The sequence below is a fragment of the Otolemur garnettii genome, unplaced genomic scaffold, assembly GCF_000181295.1.
Source record: "Otolemur garnettii isolate 467f Iridium unplaced genomic scaffold, OtoGar3 scaffold00004, whole genome shotgun sequence".
NCBI classification, from domain to species: domain Eukaryota; kingdom Metazoa; phylum Chordata; class Mammalia; order Primates; family Galagidae; genus Otolemur; species Otolemur garnettii.
In genome coordinates, this window is record NW_003852399.1 from 38699270 (window position 1) to 38722587 (window position 23318).

Sequence of the window (23318 nt, forward strand, 5' to 3'; positions counted from 1 at the left end):
GTAGTCCCAGCTACTTGGGAGGCTGAGGCAGGAGACTCGCTTGAGCCCAGGAGTTGGAGGTTGCTGTGAGCTGTGATGCCATGGCACTCTACCCAGGGGGATAGCTTGAGGCTCCGTCTCAAAAAAAAAAAAAAAAAAAAGAAGTCAATTCCATCAAAAAAATGTTAAGCAATGAAATTTACAGCGAATATTGAAAGGATAATACAAATGGACATTTAAATTTTTGTAATAACTGGAAGCCCAGTTTGTTAAAATTAGCATATTCACACCAGATTTTAATTTGTTAAACATCTTTGTAGTTCATGAAATGCCTTATAATGAAAAACAAGTAAAAAGTATTACTTAGGAGAAAAGTAGCTTGATCTATGTAAAAAGGGGGGAGCCAAAAGATTTTTTATATACTTATTTAATTCAGATACATAGAACTGTCATGAAGTTAAGAGGAATAAGGTATTCAAACACCAATAGAAAATCATTAGTCTCCTACTTGTTTTGAGTGTTCACTTATCTAACTCTTGAATCCATCTGGTATTATAAAACCAAATCTTTGGACACAAAAGCAGCAAAGTTCTCATTACCTGTTACATGTTGCTAAGTATCAAACTGCATCAATTTATTATAAATTAAATTTGAAGACCATCACAGATTTAAAAACAAAAGTATAGAAGTACCTGATTCTTTTTAATTCCACAAATACCTAGTATCCCAAAGTAACATGTAAACAAACCTCTGTGCTGCTCGATGAAATCTTCCCAATCTCTATAACAAACTAAATGCATCTAGTATATGATTTTCATGTAAGTTATGGTTTCATTCATTATTTTGTATTACTAATGTAGCAAAGAGGGAAATTTTTTTTAACTATTGTATTTATTTAAAACAGATTGACAGGTTTAAGCACCTGTCTTCAGAAAAGCCAGCAGCATTTTTGGGAAACATAGTCAAAGTAAGATTTGGCCTAAGCCCTTAATACCTTCCTGAACAGCCATGCAGCTAAACACCCCTTAGGAGATGTTAATAAGGGAGAAGACCTCGGAGCAAGTCGCACTTTTTCCCCTGGATGATACAAACAAGGTAAAGCAAATCCAGATCTCTTTGAATGAATGGCTGTCATGTTTAATACACTTGGAGCTCTATAAAACTAGAGCCACTATCATATATGCTTATATAGATATATACTTCTTATTTTTAATAAAGTCTCTTGCTTGCTTCAAAATTTAAGGATGATCTTTTTCCTGGTCAGTCATTTCAAGGGAACAATAAATAAAGTAGAAAAGGATGAATTGTTTTGCATATTTCTGTGGAAGAACGAAAAACATTTATACTTTGAGAGGTTCAGAAAATTCACTGTACAGAATGAACAGCTTATATACACTATCTGTGCAATTTTTCTTGGTTGGGTATTTAAATGCAAGAGCTCCTCCAAAATAAGAAGCCACATGTTCATTCTTGTCCAAATCCCTCTGTCTCTTCTATCGCAAAAAGAAGTTTTTCCTTTAGTTGTTCATAACTCTTATATGGTGGTAGATCCAAGCGATTAAAACTGAACAAAAACAAAAAAACACAATCAGATGGTTTCGTTACAAGAAACTCAGAAAAGTTTTCTAGTACAATTATTTTTAGAAGCACATTAAAAAGCTGAATGGATACATGTATATATATGTAAAAATCATGGCAGAATTCTAAACAGTTTACTACTTAATATATAATCATATCTAAATTTCTTAGAGCAATCTACTCAAATTTAAGAGCTATACATTAAAAATATTTCAACATTTCCCACATAATAAAAGAAATTACAAACAATAATTATAGTAATATGAATAAAGACTAGAATTTTTTAAAAAATCATTGTTTTTCTCTTTTCTATACTATTCCTGTACTACATGCATCATGAGTCCTCCTAACTTATCTTGGGTTAAAAGTCCATTTCTCTCATTTCTTTCAATCACTTCTTCATTCATCCATGAATTAGTCTTTTACTGGTGATACTCTGATGAAAAACTAGCGTCCCTATCCTTAGGGAACTTACATCCTGAGTTAGAAAGTCAATGAACAAAAATATACTTTTGTCTTTTCAAATAACCTGACTATATGTATAATCTTCTAAAATGATCTTTTCAGTCCTGCGAGATTCAAACATTTCCTCTGGGATTAACTGATGAGAACCTGAAAAATGCTTAAAATAACAATGTATTTCGTCTTTCAATTTACAAAGGTGGAATAAAATTTCATTTTGTGAGAATCCACTGAATAGCTGGATTGGTCCCCACTCTATCAGTGACGAGTGAACTAGCTCTGAGCCAGTCAGAACCTTTCTGTACTTTCATTTCCTCATGGGGAAGTTTTCCTCAGATTATTCAGGTGCTCCTAGCATTCCACCACTTCCCCATATAAGAGTCAGGAAACCTGAAATCCAAGAACCTTTGAAACAAGGCAGCTAATTAAAACAGCATTGATCTCAGACCATATGCTTCTCCTTGTATTCTATAATAAGTTCAATATATCAGTGGTAGCAATTGAGCAGATGATGTATAATCCTCTACTTAACTACTTCAAGGTAGTCTGACAGGCAGATCAGGAAAAATTTTTATTTTTCAATATAGACAACTATTCCCTTTCTAGTTCAACATCTTTCACGTAATAGCCTTTGCCAAATTCTGCTATTCTATCTACCAAACCCTCTCATTTCCCCTCCTGATCATTTCTATAGCTACTATAGCCTGGTATTTACATTTCCCCATCATCTCTTATCCAATTAAATTATCTCCAATCAAATTACTTCTACTTTCTTAGCCAGAAAAAGGGAAGAGACTGACCCCCACATTTCCCATGTCGTCTGAGGAACAGCACCCTTTGGCTTGCTGTATAGCACTGCATATAGCCAGAGGAAAGCAGCAAGGCTAAAAGCAATCACCTCACTATTGGAGACAACAACAGTAGCATCCTGTGCCTTCTCTTCCTCTGGGTATCATCAAAAGTAATTCCATCCCTAGTAATATCACTGTTTACTTATTGCTGAAAATGCAAGTCTTTCTGGATTACCTCTTTTTCTCCAAATGCTCATCCTAATACTGACCTGTATGTCCCCCAATCTGAATTACCAACCACACCCTCCATTTCAGATCTTTACAATCCATTGTGTTGAATTTCTATTTCATGATGAACAGTCTCTGCTTAATAACTCTTCTCTAACTGAATCCTGCAAGTCTGAAACACATCATTTCCCCATGACCAATCAATAATGCTTTCCTTATCTGAGCCACAGACTGTCCAGCTATGTAACCTTTCTGAACTTGTTGCTTTTATCTGCTGACCTCTTGGTCATCCTTCAGCCATGGCACCTGGATCACCGTCCTCCTCATTCACATGGATGATGACGTGCAATCTGACGGCTTCTCTACTCCTTGCCCTTCTCCCCTTTAGTGATCTCTTCCTTTACTCTCTTCCGTTACTGACCCCGGTACCATACCTTGGACCTTCTCATTATCAGTAAAGGAAATTTCTAATTTAAAAATCCTACTTCTTGACATCATCCAATGTATTCAATTAAATGCAAACGAAACCTATCCCTTCCTCCTCATCCTATCCTGTCCTATGCTTCTTCCTTCTCTCACTTTTTTCTTTTTCCACAGTCCATAATTATAATCACTTCCATCATTTTATATCATATTGTATTTGTATTTATAAAGGTAATTGCAAATACTTTTAAATTCCAGAATTCTCTCTTTTGAACTAATCTAAACTCAAATCCTGCCTCAATCTTCTGCTTTCTTATTCCTTGTACCTTAATAACTGAAAGTTGCTAGCAGGAAAAAGCATGCATTCAGGAGACTGTTGTCATTTCAAATGAACTAATAAATCCAAATAAGCAACCTAAGTATTGTCCAGCATTCTTAGCTGCATTTCTATAATAAATGCTTTCTAACAACTCTGCCAATTTCATTTCTCCTCAAAAGATTTTCCTTTCTTCACTCTTAGCCAGTGATTCAAGAAAACAAAAGTCAACAGTTCACAACTATATTCCCTTCATAAAATTTAAAATCTATCTCTATTTTCCCTTCACAAAATTTAAAATCTATCTCTCTCCCCTGTCTCAACAATCTCACTTGCTCTGGGTCACATCTACTTTAACATAGGCCAGAGGTCTTAAATTTTCTTGGTCACAGGAACTTTTCACTCTTAAAAATATGAGAACGCCAAAAAGCTTAAGTGAATTATATCTATTTATATTTACTGTGTTAGTAGTTAAAACAGACACTTTTAAAATATTAATCTATTTTGGTATAAACATATTTTGAAGGAAAAAAATGACTTCCCCCCCCCCCAAATAATGGCAAGAATGATCTTGTTTTGTAGTTTCACAAATCTTTTTAATATCTGGCTTAATAAAAGACATCTGGATTCTGAAACCTGCTCATACATTAATCTGTTGCACTACATTGTTTTGGTTAAAGTATATGAAATCTGGCCCCACACAGATAAGTAGTTATTAGAAATGAAGATGTATTCTAATTATCTTTGCACATAAATGTGGATATTATTCTTTGAGACTGTACCAAATCTGAAAAGATAATGCATGTGTAGGCGCTCAAATCTTACCAAAGAACATTTTGTGCTTTATTACATAAAATCCATTGGTCTCCTGCACTTTGAATGGATCCACTACCATGTGTGATTTTGTAACATTATGCGTTCATTGGTCATTTGAAACCACTGGCTCACAAAGTGATAAAGATTTTCTAAATGTTGACACATTTAATTATGTAATAAAAAGAGATCATATTTGTTAATAACTCTGCTAATCTTATCAGTAAAGTTTGAGAAGCTGTCAAGTTCATGGTGATATATACAAATTTTCCAAAATTACAGTATTTGCTTGCAACCTCCACTTCTATCATTGCCAACAAATGTCAGTTGTTTTCCTTGAACTGTCAGGCTTACTTCGTTACTTTTCAAGAAAATGTCTGCCAGATACCCAAGTCTGAACAAACATAGTTTGTTGGTTATTCTTTGAAGTAAAAAAAGGGTTCTTTTAAAAAATAAATAAATAAAAAGACAGTTCAGCTTCTAATTCAAACAAACTGCCCAAGAGCTTTTCCTCTAGAAAACCACCATGTGGTTTTCAGAAGTGCTCATGCAGCCTTCACATTTGTAGTACAAATGATATAAAAGACATGTACCCAAGCATCAAAATTTAATAAAGGTAATAGTTTTTACTACTTCATAAAAAACAAACTTCAACAATTTTTTTTTCCTTTAAACTGCAAGTGTGTGGTGTTGAAGAATACAGAGGTAGGAGTTGGGTGCTGCTGCCTGAACTTGTGCTATGCCACCAGCCCTTTCACCCACCATTGTTTGTGTACCATAAGTATAAATGTCAAAACTATAAAAAGGCAAATAACAGCTTAGCATGAAAATAATTTTTGGCCTTCTGAAGAACCACCACTTATCTCTAAGCTATCATTTTTTGTCTACATTAACTATAACCGTTTTCTACCTCATCTCCTGCATTCACCCTTGCATCCAATTCCTTTTCTGTACTGTTCCCAGAGGGATTTTTCTTAGATTCTATTACTTGCTATTTAAAACTCTTCAAAACGGTCTAACTTCCTTAGACTGAAATCCCAATTCATTAGATTAGCCTATAAGTCTCTATATAATTTAATATCTGTCTCTGTTTCCAAAGTTTTTCATCTTTCAATCTCCTGATTTACCAAGTTCCAGTCACACCAATCATCTTTTTATTTCTCTGAAAAATGAATTATTTCAGGGTCTTTCTTTCCTTTAGCATTTCTGTTCATGAATCCTCTTCCCTTGTCAAACTCCAACATAGCCCTCCCAGAAATCTCCCTGAGCACTCAAATCCAGAGCGATTTTCTCCAGTTGTCCTCTTTACGGCACTTTGTTATTTCCCTTCAAAGGACTTTCTAGAATTTGCAAATAATTCTTTGTAACCTGTTGTCAGTTGTACCTCACCAAAGAGCACAAACTCTATAAAAGGCAGGGAGCACTTAAATCTTACTTTATACATAGTGGATACTCTAAATTTGTTGAATCAATGGATACGTTTCTCAAATATTTCTATTAAATAGTAAGAAATCATTCTGCAGTTTCTAAAGAATGTTGTATTGATCAGTCTTCTGAAATTCTGACTAGAGTAATGAATAAGCAGTTACACTGAATCTTGTATGTTTAAAAAAACTCAAAGAACAATTCTCTGTAGCTTTCACCTTCCTCTTTAGGATTCTTGATCTTACCATGTATGGCTTCTTGGTAACCAGGTGTCTTTGCCAACTTTTTCAATGCAAAACTTTTGAGGCCCATTACTTCCTAAACCAGGAAAATAAGACAAAATTTATCTGGTCTATTAAATTTTTTGGTTTTGACAACTAGTTAAATAACAGAACACGTCACATAGCCATATACATGACAAAAAATATACAAAAGAAGAAATTCACGATGTAAATTGCTTCTTTCCAGATAAGATTCTGATTGCTACAGAGATTTAGCAATAAGAATCACATTGGTGGAAAGAAAATGATTTCTGCAGAATCTTGCTCCTTTCACAATCACCTTAGAGAACAAAATAAAAGCCATTTAGGCAATATGAGGAGACTTTCATTTTTGTCTTACAAATGCCTTTGATAATAACCATTTACTTTTCTTTATTCTGGAAGAAGCCCAACAGAGAACACAGAATAATCCTTAGATTCAAATCTGTTATATGTCTAAAGGCCACTGTTATCTACTAAAAACAAAGAAACAAACTATAATGAAAAAAACCTATAATGAAAAAAATCCTTAGATTTAAGTCTGTTTATTATCTACAAAAACAAAGAAACAAACTATAATGAAAAAAAAAAAAAAAAAAAAAACCAAGAAACAAACTGTAATAAAACTACATTTACCCATGAGCTCAGCAAATCCTCCCAGAGGTAAACGACAGGTTCCAGTGACAAACTGTAACAGTCGCATTCTTACTTCATTGTCTGTCTCTTTCACAAACTGTGCAACAAAATCAAATGTACTTTAATGGAAAGAAATGCTAAATTATCTTCAATAATGAAAAAATAGCAGACACTTAAATTAATATTGAACACTGAAACTGGTTCAAAATGTGATAAAATACAGCTGTAATATTTATCATTTACTAAGCCAAGGCACTATACTAAGTACATTATAAATCTTACTTCGGTTAATCCTCATAATAACATGATAGGTTGGTCACTATTATTATACACATTTGACAGACAGGAAATAAATGAGAGAGGCTTAGGAAGGTAAAGTCACTAGTGTAAGGACATAGCAGGAACACATACAGAAGGTGGGTTATAACATAACAGCTATCACCTTTAAGGGTCCCGCCAAATGCTTTTAGTCTACACAACAATTCTGTGACAGAGTGATCACGAGCATCCCCACCGTACACAGAAGAAAATGAAAACCTACAAAAGTTCAGGAATTGGTCCTTCTCAAACTGCTAAGAAGTGACAAATCTAACATTTATACTCAGATCTGGCTGAGTTCTGACCCATTGTTATTCTTCCCCGAGTCACCTATGCCTCTCATTTAAACAAATGATGAACACCTCCCTACTTGCCACTCTTGGTGGCATTTTCTCTTATTAAACACCATTTTCCCAATGCTTTGTGTTCTTTTTGACTAGTGTCTAAAAAACATTCCTCTAAAATTATCTGTTTTATTGACTAGTTCTTTTCAAAGTAAGACAAACAGGTAAGGTGATAATATACTGATCTGACTGGTTTCACAGAAAGCAAGGAACTTAGGGAGCAGACTGAGTCCAGAAATGTGTCTTGAAAATAAGGAATAAACTTTAGTTAAGGATAAGATAAAAAATGCTGTGCTAATCATGACCACAATGTTTCAGTGAAGAATTATGTCGTGGCACATATTATATTTCACCAAATCACAAGAAATAGAGCTTAGTACCTGGTCTCACTACTTTCCCTAAAATCAAACCAAGTTCAGAAAACACAAGTCTTCATTTGGATTTATATAACCCTGAGCATCAATGCCTTAGCTGTGTAGATATAAATATCCAAACAGCAAGTCGGGAAATGCCACATGTAATGAAGGCAGTAAAGCACAGGAGGGAAGAGGACAGACTCCTGTCCATATACTGTGGGTAATGGAATCCCGATTCTTTAAGCTTGAAAACGGATTTATTCTTCCTGTTTGTTTATGTATTTATAAGAGGTAACAGCACAGATTCAGAAGACAGTAAACAGGGTACGGCATGAAAAGCAGCTTTCCCACCTTTCCCTCCAACTGCTCAGCCCCCTTCCTCTTTGGAGCCAGTTTTTCTCGGCCTTTTCAGAGCTGATGTGTTCAAATACTAGCACACACTTCTATCCAGAACATAAATTCTCCTTTTAACCAAATAGCATCACATATACATGTTGCATATCATCTTCCTTTTCCCCTTAATATTATATTGAAAAATTATTCTCTAATATTTTAAAATTGCATATAAAAAGGGAAAGAAAAAGAATCACTACAAGGTGTAGAATTATAAAACAGATGTGCTGTAGTCTATTTACTCAGCCTTCTCCTGACATTTAGTTTGTTTCGTTTCTCTGCTGGTTCACCAAAATGTTGCATTAAGTACTTTGATAGGTGACATCTTACACATTTTGAAGTATATTTTAAGACAGAATTTTAGAAATATCCACAATCCTTTAAAATATTAAGTAATAAACTCATGACACATATCTTTATGAAAACATGCAACTTTTGGAGAATCTTATAGTAATACAAAACCCACGATTACTTTTCAGCTGGCAGTGAAACAAGCAGAAGGAAACCAAAAATCCAGTAATCAAGCTGCTTAAATGAGACTCAATTAGTAGCATAGCATATTTATATGAAGAAAATCCCTGGTCTAGAGACTTTAAATTCTCAAATAAGTACACAAAACAAAAATCTATTAAAATAAAATGTGCTTCAAAATTAGCATGGTCCACTTAAGATTCCAGAGCCAATCCTATTACAGTCTAAGCCAAAACACACACACACACACAAATAAATCTATAACAAAGTCATTCTTCCAAAATTACTCTAATTCCTGAGTCTATTATCACCTTCAGAGAGATTTAAGTATCTGTACTCAATTTCTCATTACAAACATACTTCCTTATTTACTTCAATTAAGTGAAACCTACAGACTACTTTGATATTCCCATTAAATTATTATTTAAATAGGACTCTGCCATTCTTGATTACAAAGACAGTTGAAGAAGCAATGGAAAATACTCTCAATAAGTATTCACACTATTCACTTCAGATATGTAACTGGAAGACTAAAAACCATACCCAAAAGCAATTTCAATTAAAAAAATAAACTATTAATCATTTTAAACCATTTCATCAGAAAATATCTTCTTTGAATATTTATTTCAAAAAGATCAAAGCAAATACCTGCCAAAACCAAATGATTTGCTTGCTGTTTCTCGTATAGTGTCGATAAACAGTGTTTCTCTGCCAATCGGCCAAGTCGACCTCCTGCATGCCACACAGCATAACCTGGGAAGTGAGCACGGAACCAGGCCACAAGAAAAATTTAGTGACAGGAATAATCACATGACTGAAATTTGCTTTTTTTTTTTTTTTTAAGAAAAAACAACAGAAAACTTTAAGTAGCAAACTATGATTTTTTTTCTTCAACATTATTATCCCACTACAACTCATTACTATTGTTTTTGATTGAAATTTTCTAATGCAGTTATGCGCATGGCATAATTATGTGAACAGCTATGTGTAGGGCAAATAATGATTACAGTAAGCAAATCTAACAATATTTGTGGCAACTTAGCATAAATAACTCTTTGGTACTTTACTGTCAATGTTTATTGAACTCAAACTGAAAACAACCTTTACACTGACTATTCTTTCTTTCTTTCTTTCTTTATTTTTTTGGAGACACAGTCTCACTATGTCACCCTCAGTAGAGTGCTGTGCCATCTCAACTCACAGCAACCTCAAACTCTTGGGCTCAAGCGATTCTCTTGCCCCAGCCTCCCCAGCAGCTGAGACTACAGGCACCCGCCACAATGCCCAGCTATTTTTTGGTTGTAGTTGTCATTGTTGTTTGGCAGGCCCAGGCTGGGTTTGAACCCACCAGCTCCAGTGTATGTGGCTGGTGCCCTCCCCACTGACCTACAGGCACCAAGCTCTTTTTTTTGAGGCCTGGGTATCACAGCAACCTCCAACTCAACTGCTGGGGTCAAGAGATCCTCTTGCCTCAGTTTTTTTTTTTCTTTTCTATTTTTAGTAGAGACAGGGTCTCACCTTTGCTCCATCTGCTCTGGAACCCGTGAGCTCAGGCAATCCACCCACCTTGGCGTCCCAGGATACTGGAATTATAGGTGTGAGTCACCACACCCGGCCTGAGAACCTTTTCATTAATTCAGGTAGGATAATTTTGTTTTTGAAGTTTTTAATCTATTTTTATAATAAAACACCCTGGCCTCAAGGAAAAAGTTTGTTTTTTTGAGGGGGTGGCAGTCAATGTGTTAAAATGGTAAATTTTATGTTGTGTACTTTCTCTCTCTGTCTCTCACACACACACACACACACACACACACACAAGAGAATTCCTGATACACTTCAAACAGTCTAAATAAAGCTAAGACTCCTAAGAACTCAGGACTTGAGATTTTGGAATGTTCTCATCCTTATAAATAATGTTGCAATCTCTCTTCACAAAACAGGAGTCACTGATTAATGATTTTGTGCTCATGATGTTATCAGACAACATAATCAAAACCCTCACCTAATGCTAGGATTAATACCACCACATCAACTGGATGGATCAAAGGTAGTTACATGATTTAAAATATGTACAAACATTGTTCCAGAAAAGCACACAGCCCCTCCCCGTTAACATTCCCCACAACAGCATAATAAAACACCTAACCTCCAATTCTTTTTCGTCAAAGTACTGTAGCCATTGAAGAGGAACAACTTCATTAAAACCATCAAGGAAAGCTTTGGTCTGCTCTTGTACTCCTCGAGAAAAACGCCATTCTGTCATTAAACTGAAAATAAAGATGGTGCTTAAAAACAGGTAATTTATATATGAAGTAAAAGGCTTAAAAATACCAAGAAATTCTAAATTTCTTTTTTTTTTTTTTTGAGACAGAGTCACAAGCTGTCACACTGGGTAGAGTGTCATCACAGCCCACAGCAACCTCAAACTCTTGGGCTTAAGTGATTCTCTGGCCTTAGCCTCCCAAGTAGCTGAATTCCCAGCTATTTTTTGGTTGTAGCTGCCATCATTGTTTGGCAGGCCTGGCTGGATTCAAACCCGCTAGCTCTGGTGCATGTGGCTGGCACCCAGTTCTTTTTCTAAGAGACTATACCACATACACAACACATAAATATGAATGTGTCTATGTATGTATGTGTGTATTTTTTTTTTTTTTTTTTTTTGAGACAGAGCCTCAAGCTGTCCCCCTGGGTAGAGTGCCGTGGCATTACAGCTCACAGCAACCTCCAACTCCTGGGCTCAAGCGAGTCTCCTGCCTCCGCCTCCCAAGTAGCTGGGACCACAGGCCCCCCCAAAAACCCCCGCCAATTTTTTGGTTGCAGCCTGTTTGGCAGGTCCGGGCTGGGGATTTGAACGGACCACCTTAGGTGTACGTGGCTGGCGCCTTAGCCGGTTGAGCTATAGGCGCTGAGCCTATGTGTGTATTTTTAATTAACACATAACTTCTCCATAAGGAGATCAATGCTAGTATACTGGTAGCTACCCGTATAAAAGGAGGATGTTTTCAAAATAGTGAAGTTCTTCCTTTGTCAGTAACAGAGCCAAATCCTAGCATCAGTTATTTCCTGTTTATAATGAAGAAAATAACTCCAAATCCTGGGTGCTGACAAAGGGAGGAAATGGCCAGTCATTTAAGTCTCTCCTTATAGCATTTTCCACAAAGATTCTGATTCAAAGCCTTCCACACCAGGGCAGCCAGGGGCAGTCTCAGTAACACAAGATGACGATCTGTCTGCAGGCCATGTGCTGCACAGGTTTAGGTTCACTTTACATGTTGGTTTATTGGATAACATGAAGATTTCCTAACCAAAATAGAAGTATGATAAAAAAGAACTAAGGAAAAAATCTGTCACGAACTCAAAAATCTGAGCAAAGAGGTTCTGAAAGGAAACGGATCTAGAAAGGATCTAGAAAAACAGCAGAAGGCAGGTGAAGAGAAAGCCAATTCATCCATACTCCTCCCATTTCTAACTCCTCTTTTGTGTCCTAAAAGAATCTGGTCTTATGCTTTTCTAAGGCAAACCTTTCATCTTGAGGTCTCTAAAGGTTTTCCTTAATTTTACCTTCCTATTTGTCCACACAGGTGATCTGGTGTTCGGATTCTTTTCCAAAAACCCTTCCTTCAACCCAGTGCCTCCCTGAAACTATTCTCTCTTTAGCACACTTATTAAAAGAGTACACTATTACCTACTGTCGCTACTTTCTCATCTCCTGTTCATCCACATTTTATACCACATTTTACCCCACGGGGTTTGCCTTCTAACATCTTCTCCCCCAGAATAAAAAACTTTCATAGTTACATCACCAAGGAACTGTTAATTGCCAAGCAAACCCAACGCCCTCCTTTTAGTGTTCATGTCATATAAACTGCCTTAACACTAGACACTGGTTTCCCCGACTCCCATGCAGCTCTTCACTGGACACAGGAACGCCGCCCTTCCTGACTCAGCGTCAGCACCTCTTTCCTCTCCATCTGGTTGCTATTCCACAAATGTTGGTGTTACTTAGCTTTGTGCCTCCTTTTCTCTTCTAGCTGTTCACTCTCTACAGATGATCTTTTCAACTACCGAAGTTTCAGCTGTCACAGAAATCCAGTAATTCTCAAATTCCTAAATTCCTGCTTCCCTCCTGAAATCAAGATACTTCCAGGTCATCTCTCCTCGGATATTCTGCTAACAAATTTAAATGCCAACCCATCTACAGAGACCTCAACCATTAAATATACAGGCAGTCCCTGAGTTACAAATAAGATAGGTTCTCTAAGTCTGTCCTTAACTTGAATGTGTATGTAAGCTGGAACAGATACGTTTACCTATCACCTGTAATAGCCTCCATTCATAAATGTGAGTCATACGTCAGTCAGACGTTTGTAATTCACAGACTTACTATAATAGCCTCTATTTGTAAATGCGAGTTGTATATAAGTCAGATATTTGTAACTTGGGAACTGCCTATATTTCATTTCCCTCACTACATGTAACAATTAATCACTGAACTAGAACATTTCTATTCCTCCGATATCCAAAAAAATCTATTCACTCATTTTTATCTATACTGCATCTGCCATTTGAGGCCTACAATACCGCACTACTAAATTATTGAAATAATCTTAATTAGTTTTCTGGTCTCTCATCACTCCCTCTCTCACTGTCACTCCCAAGTCATCCTCCACCCAGATGCCAGCATGATCTTTCCAAAGACAATTCTGACCATCCCATCTTGGTCTGTTTTGCTGATTTTTCACAATTTAAAGCAATGGCAGAACCTGGCTAACACTGTAGGCTCCGGTTTAGTCACTATTTCTCACCATTGTCTACCGTTCCCGTAGCAATATACCTGTAAATTCCCTGGAGAAACTAATCCCTTTAATATCTCAATTCTTCTGCTCTTGCTCTTTTCTTGCTCCCAAAAAGCTGTCCTTCTAACAGGCAAGTTCTCGTGTGCCTTTTAAGACCTAACTTATACACAATGTTTCCCAGCTCCTCTTAGCAGAAACAATAGCTCTCTTCCCACTCAGGATTCCAACAGAACTTCAGATACACTTCATCTATTCAGATCATGTAGGTTCTATTTTTTGTACTAAAGGTATCACAAGTAAAAGAGTATTATCACAATGTCAAGAGCAAAACATAAAAACAAGATTACAGTTTGTTACTGTATAAGATTGAAACAAAATCCTCAGCTCGGGGCCTGTGGCTCAAGTGGCTAAGGCACCAGCCACATACACCTAAGGTGGCAGGTTTGAATCTACCCCAGGCCCACCAAATAACAATGACGGCTGTAACCAAAATATAGCCGGGCATTGTGGCCAGCGCCTGTGGTCCCAGCTACTTGGGAGGCTGAGGCAGGAGACTTGCTGGAGCCCAGGAGTTGGAGATTGCTGTGAGCTGTGATGCCACATCACTCTACCCAGGGGGACAGCTTGAGGCTCTGTCTCAAAAAAAAAAAAAAAAGAAAAGAAAAGAAAAGAAATAAAATCCTCCAAAAATTGTCTTCAGGACTGGATACCAATACTTACACAGTAAGCACTATACAGATTAAATTTTTGAAATAGTGATTACGCTAACAAAATATAAAGTTCAAAGTAGCAAAGAAAAGACAAATAAGCCTGACATGATAAAATTTTATTTAAACTGCTTTTAGACATGTGAAATCACTAAGAGCAGTTCCTTAAATGCTTAAATTGTAATATTTAATAATTATTTTTAGACAGTGGAAGGCTTAACAAACATAAAAGTGTTATACGCACTAGCTTTGTATTTTCTTCAAAATATAAAAAGCTTTTCAGTTTTATCCTGATAAGCAATAAATGCTCAGGGAATAACAAAGCAAAACAAAAATACTTCAGAGAGTACAAAGATATGCAAAGAAAATCAGTTACTGGTAATTTCTCTCACTCGGAGATAACTGGTTTAGCAGAAAACTAGGAAGAGGCCTCGAATGTCATGCTAAGGTGGCTGCATTTCACGTAATAAGCAGAGACACTAAGGTGTGAAACTGAAAGGCCACAGCAATTTACAAGTTAATTAAGAAAGAAAGAATTACTATGAGATTTTTGGAAAGCAACACAGCATTACTAAATACTTTTTGATCTAATAAGTTCACTTTTCATAACTATATCCCACAAAGATAAGTAGCAGGGATGTATGGATTCAGACCTAATGAGGTTTTCTTTTGTCTTGTATGTAGGGCTCAAACTGGACACGCCTAAATGACCCCTATGAGCAGAAATGGCTGAATAATATGAAATAGATATAGCATAATTTATCTAGCTATTAGAATATGATTTAGATCTATCTCTACTGACCTGAAGGAAGAAGACAAAGACAGCTAAAACTCAAATCTAAAAGAGCCTGAAAACAATAATCCCACTAATAGAAGAGGTCAAGAGCTGATAGAAAAAAATGAAACATTTGATTTGGGGCATGCTAAATTCAAGATAAGTCACTAGAATGTGGTCACTGAGCCCCACGTGGCCAACCATCTGTTTTTCTTCTACACATGTGAGCTAAGACTACTCTTTACATTTTTAAAAAATGGTCAAAAAATATTAAAAGAATATTTTGGGATACGAAATTTATGCGAAATCAAATTTCAGTGTCCCAGAAAGGTCTGGTGGAGAATAATCACACTCATCTGCTCACACACTGCAACACAGGGCTGAGGAGTTGCAATAGGACTGTATGTGCTCACAGCCTAAAAAATTTACTTCTGGTTTCTTTCCAGAAAAAGTTTGAACTTACCTGCCAGGCAAATGGATATTATTTCTAAAGTTCAGATATTACTTAATAGAAATTTGAAGCTATGGTAGCAGAACACTCAAAGAAACAGGATGAACAAAGAACTTTGGAAAAACAGCCTTATTTAGAACACGCAGATTTAAAGAATCATCAGTAAAAAAGAGAAAATGGAGAAAATCTGATGATAAGGGATCATGGAATCAAGCGAACACCAGAATTTCAAAACAGAGACTGTGCAGAGCACTCCTGAAAGCATAAATTACAATGGGAAAAACGACAGACTGACAAATGGCCTAGACTGATGGTCCAAGCCTCAGTTCCAGACTTGGTTTTGCTTTTACCAAATAATAGAACTAAAAATGAAGGGCTGTATATGCTGTGCAAAGCTCTTTACAGTGTGTTTTCTATTTTTGATCTGAGCAAAGGCCTAATAGTTACATCAAATGCCAGTGTGGAAGGGAAGGCCATCTCTTATTTCAAGAACATTGGTACTGTTGAAAAAAAGCTTCTGAGAGGAGAGGAAAAGGGATAAAATTAAGGGTGAAGATAGATGATTTAGTTCTGACATGTTCTAGAAGTTCTGAAAAATAAGCTCAATAATAAAACAAATCACCTTACCCAATGTATTCATCTTTGTTTTCCTCAGTCACCAAGATATTGGAACCTCCCAGCTTGAGATCATGTGAAGTAACTTTTCCCAAAATCTCCATGTCAACAGAAAAGTACATTTCTAAGCCACACTCTTCAATGTTGTTGTCTCTGGATGAAATAAAATACATGAGTATTACATACCCTAATTAACAAAATGTATAAACGGGTTACAAGAAAATGCCTCATTGAAAAAATAAATCTCAAACCTTATCCAGATAAGGGAGTTATAAAATTCAGTGTCAATAGATTCCAAATCCTTAATAGTAAGTTTTTTACTTAGCATTCGCTTATAGAATGGTAAAGAGAAACCAGTATCGATAAACTTTCCATGAAATAGCGCCTGTCAAGAAAAACAAAAAAATTTTATTTAAAATTTACAAAATACTATTTCTTATGTAGACAACAATAACAACAGAGAAACTACAAGGTTTTAAGTGCCAAAGAAAGCACTCAGCAAGCACACACCTTAAATCATGGAATCTAAAATATTACGAGCTATGGCTTGGCGCCCGTAGCTCAGTGAATAGAGTGCCAGCCACAGACACCAAAGCTGGCGGGTTCAAACCTGGCCCGGGCCTACTAAACAACGACAACTGCAACCAAAAAAATACGTGGGCGTTGTGGCAGGCGCCTGTAAGTCCCAGCTACTTGGGATGCTGAGGCAAGAGACTTGTTTAAGCCCAAGAATTTGAGGTTGCTGTGAGCTGTGATGCCACAGCACTTTACTGAGAACAACATAGTAAGACTCTATCTCAAAGCAAACAAATAAATAAATAAATATATAAAATAATATATAAAATGCTAAGCATGAAAGACAAAAAACAAGATCTATTTTGTGGAGGTCAAATACTTAACCATATAAGATACTATCAAAAAGCATAAACAGGCTGGTAAAGGACCTCTATTATCAACCTTTTGCCTCACTCTTTCTAAAAAAAAAAAAAATTGTATTTCTAGAGACAGCTGCCCCAGGCTAAAGTGCTATGGCATCAGCCTAGCTCACAGCAACCTCAAACTCCTGGGTTCAAGCAATCCTCCTGCCTTAGCCTCCTGTGTAGCTGCCACTACAGGCACCCACCACAGTGCCTAGCTAATTTTTTCATTTTTAGTAGAGATGGGGATTTTGCTCTTGCTCAGGCTGATCCTAAACTCCTGATCTCAAGGGATCCTCTTGCCTTGGCCTCCCAGAGTGCTAGGATTATAGGCAGGAGCCACCATGCCTGGTCTTGCCACTAACTAGATGAAGAAATGAAAAAAGGCCCTGTACATCTGAATGGTCCCACTTGCATTTCTTTCTCACTTAGTGAGAAATTTTCAAGACTAATTCTGTTGTACTACATTCCTATTCATAACAGCCAACACAGGAAGTCTCAGACTCCCAGCAATTCGAGGGATCTAAGAAATCCACTGAACCTACTACCTTAACAGTGTTCCTCAGCACCCTCGTGAAATTATTTCTCCCCTCACTCAGTTTGGATTCCATCATCAATCGTTAAAATAATTCCCTTATCTATCTCACCTTCAAACCCTGCCTTCCCAGATGTATTTCTGGCAATAACCCAAGCCTGACTAAATTCAACTGTTAGCGTACTCAGTGCCTGAACCCGGGCAGCGGAACATGCTAGAAATGCATAGACAACCAGACTGACTGGTTCATGACCAAAAGTCCTATTTGCTGCTGTATTTCCTATAATTATACTCCCCTGCTGCATTCACTCTCCTACGTGCCTTATTTCATTCCTACTCATCTTCGCTCGAATACTTCCTTTTCCCCCACTGCTTACTCTGAGCTAATGATATTACTTCCTATTTCACTGAGGAAGCAGAAGCAATCACAGGAGAACTTCCATGTGTTCTCGCATCTGAATCCATATACTCTTATTACAGATAAACTCAGTCATTTACACATGCATGAAATAAGTCTCTTCCTCTCACTCCTACTCAAAGTCATTGCTCCCATATTCCTTTTATTAAATACACAAAAGCATTCAGTTAGTAAATGGCATAAATCATGACAACTGAAATATTAGCTCTTTTTGTATGCTGGGAGTCTGGAGCACCTATTCAAAATGCGTATGTGAATGTCCTGAGCTTTCCAATACAGTATGTCTCTCAGTCTCATCTCCCATTACACTCCATCTCATGCGTATGCTCCAAGAATGCACTTACACCTTGGAGCCTTTGGTTTGCTGTTCCCTATTCCTAGTATGTCCTTTTCTAAGATACCTGCAGAACTCAACTTCTTGCTTTCTTTATATTTCGTTCATGTCCCTTCCATCCATCCACAAGACCTCCTCCAACAATACTAGAGAAAAAAGCAATACTTTCTTTCCCTCAGCACATACGTTTTGTTTCTGCCTAACAGATGTTGATCCCTGAGAGCAGGGACAACTATGTCTTCTTTTCATCTTCAGTGCCTAGAATAATGCCTGGCATTATAGTTGGCGCTCAAAAAATGAACGAATAATAAAGTGCAAATATAAGAATACAAACATTTCTCTAAAGACTGTAGTTTCACAAGGGCTCTGCAAAGCTCTAAAAATTCCAAAAACATTAATCAAATGTAATTATTAGCTACTTCAAATTTTCCTTTTATAGAAAAGTAGTCATACTATAATAAGGCTTTAATTTATAAAATGAAAGGACTTTTAAAAAACTAAGTGGCTATGTAAATAATAGTCGTATTCATAATCTTGGATTTCATACAAAAAATTAACTATATTTTGATACTCCCTATGAAAACTTCCTTGGTAACAAAATAAGTCCTCTATAATACTTTTGAAAAAAAGTGATGTTTAAATAAATAATTTAAAGAACTCACCATAGCAATGAAGCGACCAATAAAACAGAAGTATGAAAGGTGGTCTGGATTAATGGTTGATGCTGGATTTATTTGCAAACAATAGTTGTTCTTGCCTGCATACTCAAATAAGCAATACATTGGATTCAAAACTTCATGTGAAAGCAAGAAAAACCATTCTCTGTAAGAAAATAAGTTAGAATTATTTTTTAACATTCATACATATATGTAATTTTAAAAACAGATCTTAAATATACCCATATATACATTGTACCTCTGTTCAAAAGCCTTTAAATTCCACTGCCCAATTCCTCAGCCCTCCATTTAAATCATTCTATGAGCTGGCTCTAGTTAGCTGCTAGTTCCTGTGTTGCCAAAGTACAAGCCAACTGTTACTCATATGTAACATGCTACATGTATCTCTACACTCTAATTTTGCTTAGAGTATATCTCCTCAACTTCAAACTCAACTTATGGAGATCCCACTTTTTTTTGGTCCAGTTTAAACCCACACTAAAAATCTTTTGAAGCAATTTTTGGTGTATGTGTATTAGTCACTGAAAACTTTATGGTCACAACATCACAACATTATCCATGTTTATGCACATGAACTGCCCCACTGACCAGACTGTAAGCTCACCAAAGGCCAAAGTCATGTCTTTATGTATTTTTTATATCCTTAAATTTTTTTTTAATATATCCTTAACTTTCATAGGTACTCCAGGATCTATATAAATAGGTATCTACTGGTAATACTGAGATACACAGCAATGCTGCTATGAAATGGTTTTAATTTTACTCTCGCCACATTAAAAAAGAAACTAAAGTTACAAGGGTAAAATGTTTAAATGTGATAAGCAATCTTTTAACCACTTATTTTGGCTCATTTTAAAAAAGTTTAATATATGAAATCCAACTAGATAAAAGATACTATAAAATAAATTGAATTTGCAAAAGATTCTTTTTTAACAGCAATTTCTATTAAAGCAAGGTTCTAAACTTAAATGCTCACAGTGGTTAGTGAGTACAGGGGCTTCTTTCTCTATTTCTAGATGGGGCTCACATTCTCTGCTCAGCCACAATCTTATATTTCTCATTATACCCCTGCTAAAATTATTGGCTTTAAGGAAGCAGAATTATCACAGTCCTTTGATGACTGGGCAGTAGTGGGCACTGCCATAAAACAGAATGCATTCTACCCAGAAGGGCAAATAAGCTACTCTGATTTCAGTCAACTACTAACCTGAAAGAAGTGAGAATGTGGGTCTAGTGTTTTAAAGAGAAATCAGAAATCTTGATTCTTAAGCATAATCTACTGATTCTGAATGTTATCAAATAATTTAAAAAATGTAAAATCACAAGTGAGGCCCTTCATGCAAGCTAGATCTATCCTGACAGCCTATTTGCAAATTATTTTCTAAAGCTATCAAAATACAATTCTTGAAACTGGCTGAAGAATAGAAAAAGCAATCTCTCAACAACCAAGGAATGATAAAAACCAAATTATACAGTTAAGTACGAGTCCCAGCAAAGTCATGAACCAAGTGATTTCTCTCTTTGATAAGGCTGAAGACAGACATGCCCCTTGGGAAAAGGACTAAGCAGATCTAGTGAGAATGTTACAAAAACTAGGAACAAAATCTTCAGATGGTTCAGATCACTTTTAGTAAATAGCAGCCCAGAGAGAATCAAATCATCAAAAGAAGAATGGCTATAACATGGCACTTCACCTTTACCCTCATCCTAGCAGAAAAGATAGAAAAATTTCTAACTAGCAAGAGGCAAAAGAATTAACTTTCAACATATTCTTCTCCATACTCAAATAAATTGAAAAGACACGAGGGTGAAAAAATTACAAGACAACAGAAGAACTAGCAGAGCCTAGAGAAGAAAATGAAGAAAACAGTAAAACCACTAATGAAGGAAAAACCACATCAGAAGCAGCAAAATGTAGGGCAGTACTGCAAATAGTAACATGAGGATAGGCTTGAGAAAAATCAAAACAAAATGGAAAAGCACACGGATAAAAATGATCAGAGAAAAGATGACAAACATGTAAGACCGACAAAGGAGATTCCACATACCCATGATTGATGTTCCTGAAGAAAAATGGAACAAATGGAACAGAAAAAATATTCAAAGACATAATAGAAGAAAATTTCCCTGAAATTAAGGAAGATCTTAATATGTTCCTAAAAAAAGATATAAAACAATCAACAATGAAATTAATGAACTTCAAGAAAAAGGACTGTGTGGGTACCCAGAGAAAAACGTTTCCTACAAGGGGCTGGCCTCATACTTCACAGTACTGATATTCAACCCTAGAAAACAGTGAAGCTGCATTTACAGAGTATTGGAGAAATAACTGAACTCCAAGATATTTATACCTAGTGAAGCTGTGGTTCATATACAATAGTAAACATTCCCAAGCATGTAAAGACTATAGAAATATATTACCCCTGTAAATTCCTGAATAAACCATCTGATGATGAATCTAGCCCACCAATACATGAATCAAATAAAGAATTTAGGAATACATATGTATTAAAAACCTCAAAATATAAGATTAGACCCAAACAGTTAATGTAAATAAGAGTTCAGACGAGAATGTAAAGGCTGTAAAGACAGATACTGTAAAAATACTACCATATTTCCTCATTTGTAAGCTGTACCTTTCTTCTTAATGTCTGAACATTTCAGAAACTGAAATAAATTCATAATAGATGTGGCATGAACATTTATTGTGGTAGTGTTTCTTTTCTGAAAGAGCTTAATAATATTGTGGATGAGGAAATATGCTAATATAAACAAAACTCTGATAATCCCACATATATTATCATTTATCTGTTCACACCACTTGTGCTTGATCCTACATCACTTTTTGCCAGTTGTATTAAAATTGTGATTTTGTAATTCTGTACACCTGTGAAATATGAGTTCAAAAAGCGTTGTTTCTATGAAAAGTTTGGCTTTTTATTTATTTTTTTGTCACCCTCAGTAGAGTGCCATGATATCATAGCTCACAGCAACCTCAAACTCTCGGGCTCAAGTGATCCCCTTGTCTCAGCCTCACAAGTAGCTGCGACTATAGGCACCTGCTACAATGCCTGGCTCTTTTAAGAGAAGGGATCTCACTCTGGCTCAGGTTGGTCTCAAATTCATGAGCTTACGCAATCCACTTGCCTCAGCCTCCCAAAGTGCTAAGATTACAGGCATGAGCCACTGCATCAGAAGCAAAAGTCTGACTTTTTAAAAAAAGATTTAACCAAAGTGCTTTACTCAAAAATAAACTATGGCCAAATTAGGTTTGGGCAGAACAATTATGCCAAAAAATTAAAAACAAAAGGATTTTCCACTCACATTGCTTCACAAGTGTCTACTGTTAATATATTTAGTGAATGTAGAAAATTCTATTCTCAAAGATACTCAGATTGAAAATATAGGCAAAATAAACATGATGTTATAATAGCAAAAAATAAGAAATTTTTTTTGCATGTTGATCTATTCTCTATGATATATTCATACAATGGAATATGACACAGACATTTTAAAACTTAAGAGTATTAGCTCTCTATGTATAATGATATAAAAAAACCATACTATATAAAACAAAATTAGCTTCCTAGGTTTTATACACTGTATGATTAATTCTCTTGAAAATAGAAACAGCAAATATGTACTATATTACACAAATATACGAATTCACATTTATATGTAGAGAAAATGTATAGAAAGATAATCAAGACCAGTAATAATTACCTTTAGAATTGTGCAAATATTTTGATTTTTGTTATAAAATATAATCCAACATATTCACTTATCTTTTCAAGACTATTTCCCTGTATACAATGACATATGTTTATTTCAAAGTAGTTATGTATTTTCTATTTTACCTTGCTAGGCCACCATAATCAAGTCCTTCTTCTCCTCTAAATATTACATATAATCGTCTCCTCAAGTCATAGGGTTTTAATGCCATAATCTAATTAAAAACAAAATTATAAATATTTAAACACTCATATGTAATACAACTTTCTTCTAAAACTATTCACTTCAAATTTAATCTGTATTTTTTTAAATTACAGATTGCTTTATCTCATACAACAATACCTTTAACTCAAGAGATCACTTGACTTATTCTCCATACACATCAATCTATAATTAATCTTTTTTTGACTTCCACATATGGTTGATCCCTGAACCACATGGGTTTAAATAGCACAGGTCCATTTATATGTAGATCTTCTTCTGCCACCCGCGAAGACAGCAAGATCTTTATCATGATCCACTGTCACTTAATGAACAGTAAGTATATTTTCTCTTCCTTATGATTTTC

The 23318-nt window shown here is 35.8% G+C and overlaps 1 protein-coding gene across 5 annotated transcripts in view; it reads right to left on the reverse strand.

Moving 5' to 3' along the window:
- Nucleotides 1–665: 665 nt before the first annotated feature.
- WWP1 (WW domain containing E3 ubiquitin protein ligase 1) overlaps nucleotides 666–23318 on the reverse strand; it is a 118715-nt gene continuing 96062 nt past the window's right edge. For 2 of the 5 annotated variants that reach the window (XM_023517591.1, XM_023517590.1), the window contains 9 exons: nucleotides 22876–22964; nucleotides 19004–19163; nucleotides 16389–16522; nucleotides 16150–16290; nucleotides 10940–11060; nucleotides 9442–9546; nucleotides 6912–7008; nucleotides 6261–6333; nucleotides 855–1543 (listed from right to left, as the gene is read on the reverse strand). In XM_023517591.1, the coding sequence (XP_023373359.1) occupies nucleotides 1444–1543; nucleotides 6261–6333; nucleotides 6912–7008; nucleotides 9442–9546; nucleotides 10940–11060; nucleotides 16150–16290; nucleotides 16389–16522; nucleotides 19004–19163; nucleotides 22876–22964 (1020 nt within the window). In that variant the 3' untranslated portion in view covers nucleotides 855–1443. Of the gene's footprint in view, nucleotides 1544–6260; nucleotides 6334–6911; nucleotides 7009–9441; nucleotides 9547–10939; nucleotides 11061–16149; nucleotides 16291–16388; nucleotides 16523–19003; nucleotides 19164–22875; nucleotides 22965–23318 lie in introns of all 5 variants that reach the window. The other 3 variants (XM_003782505.2, XM_023517594.1, XM_023517596.1) reach the window with 3 other exon arrangements.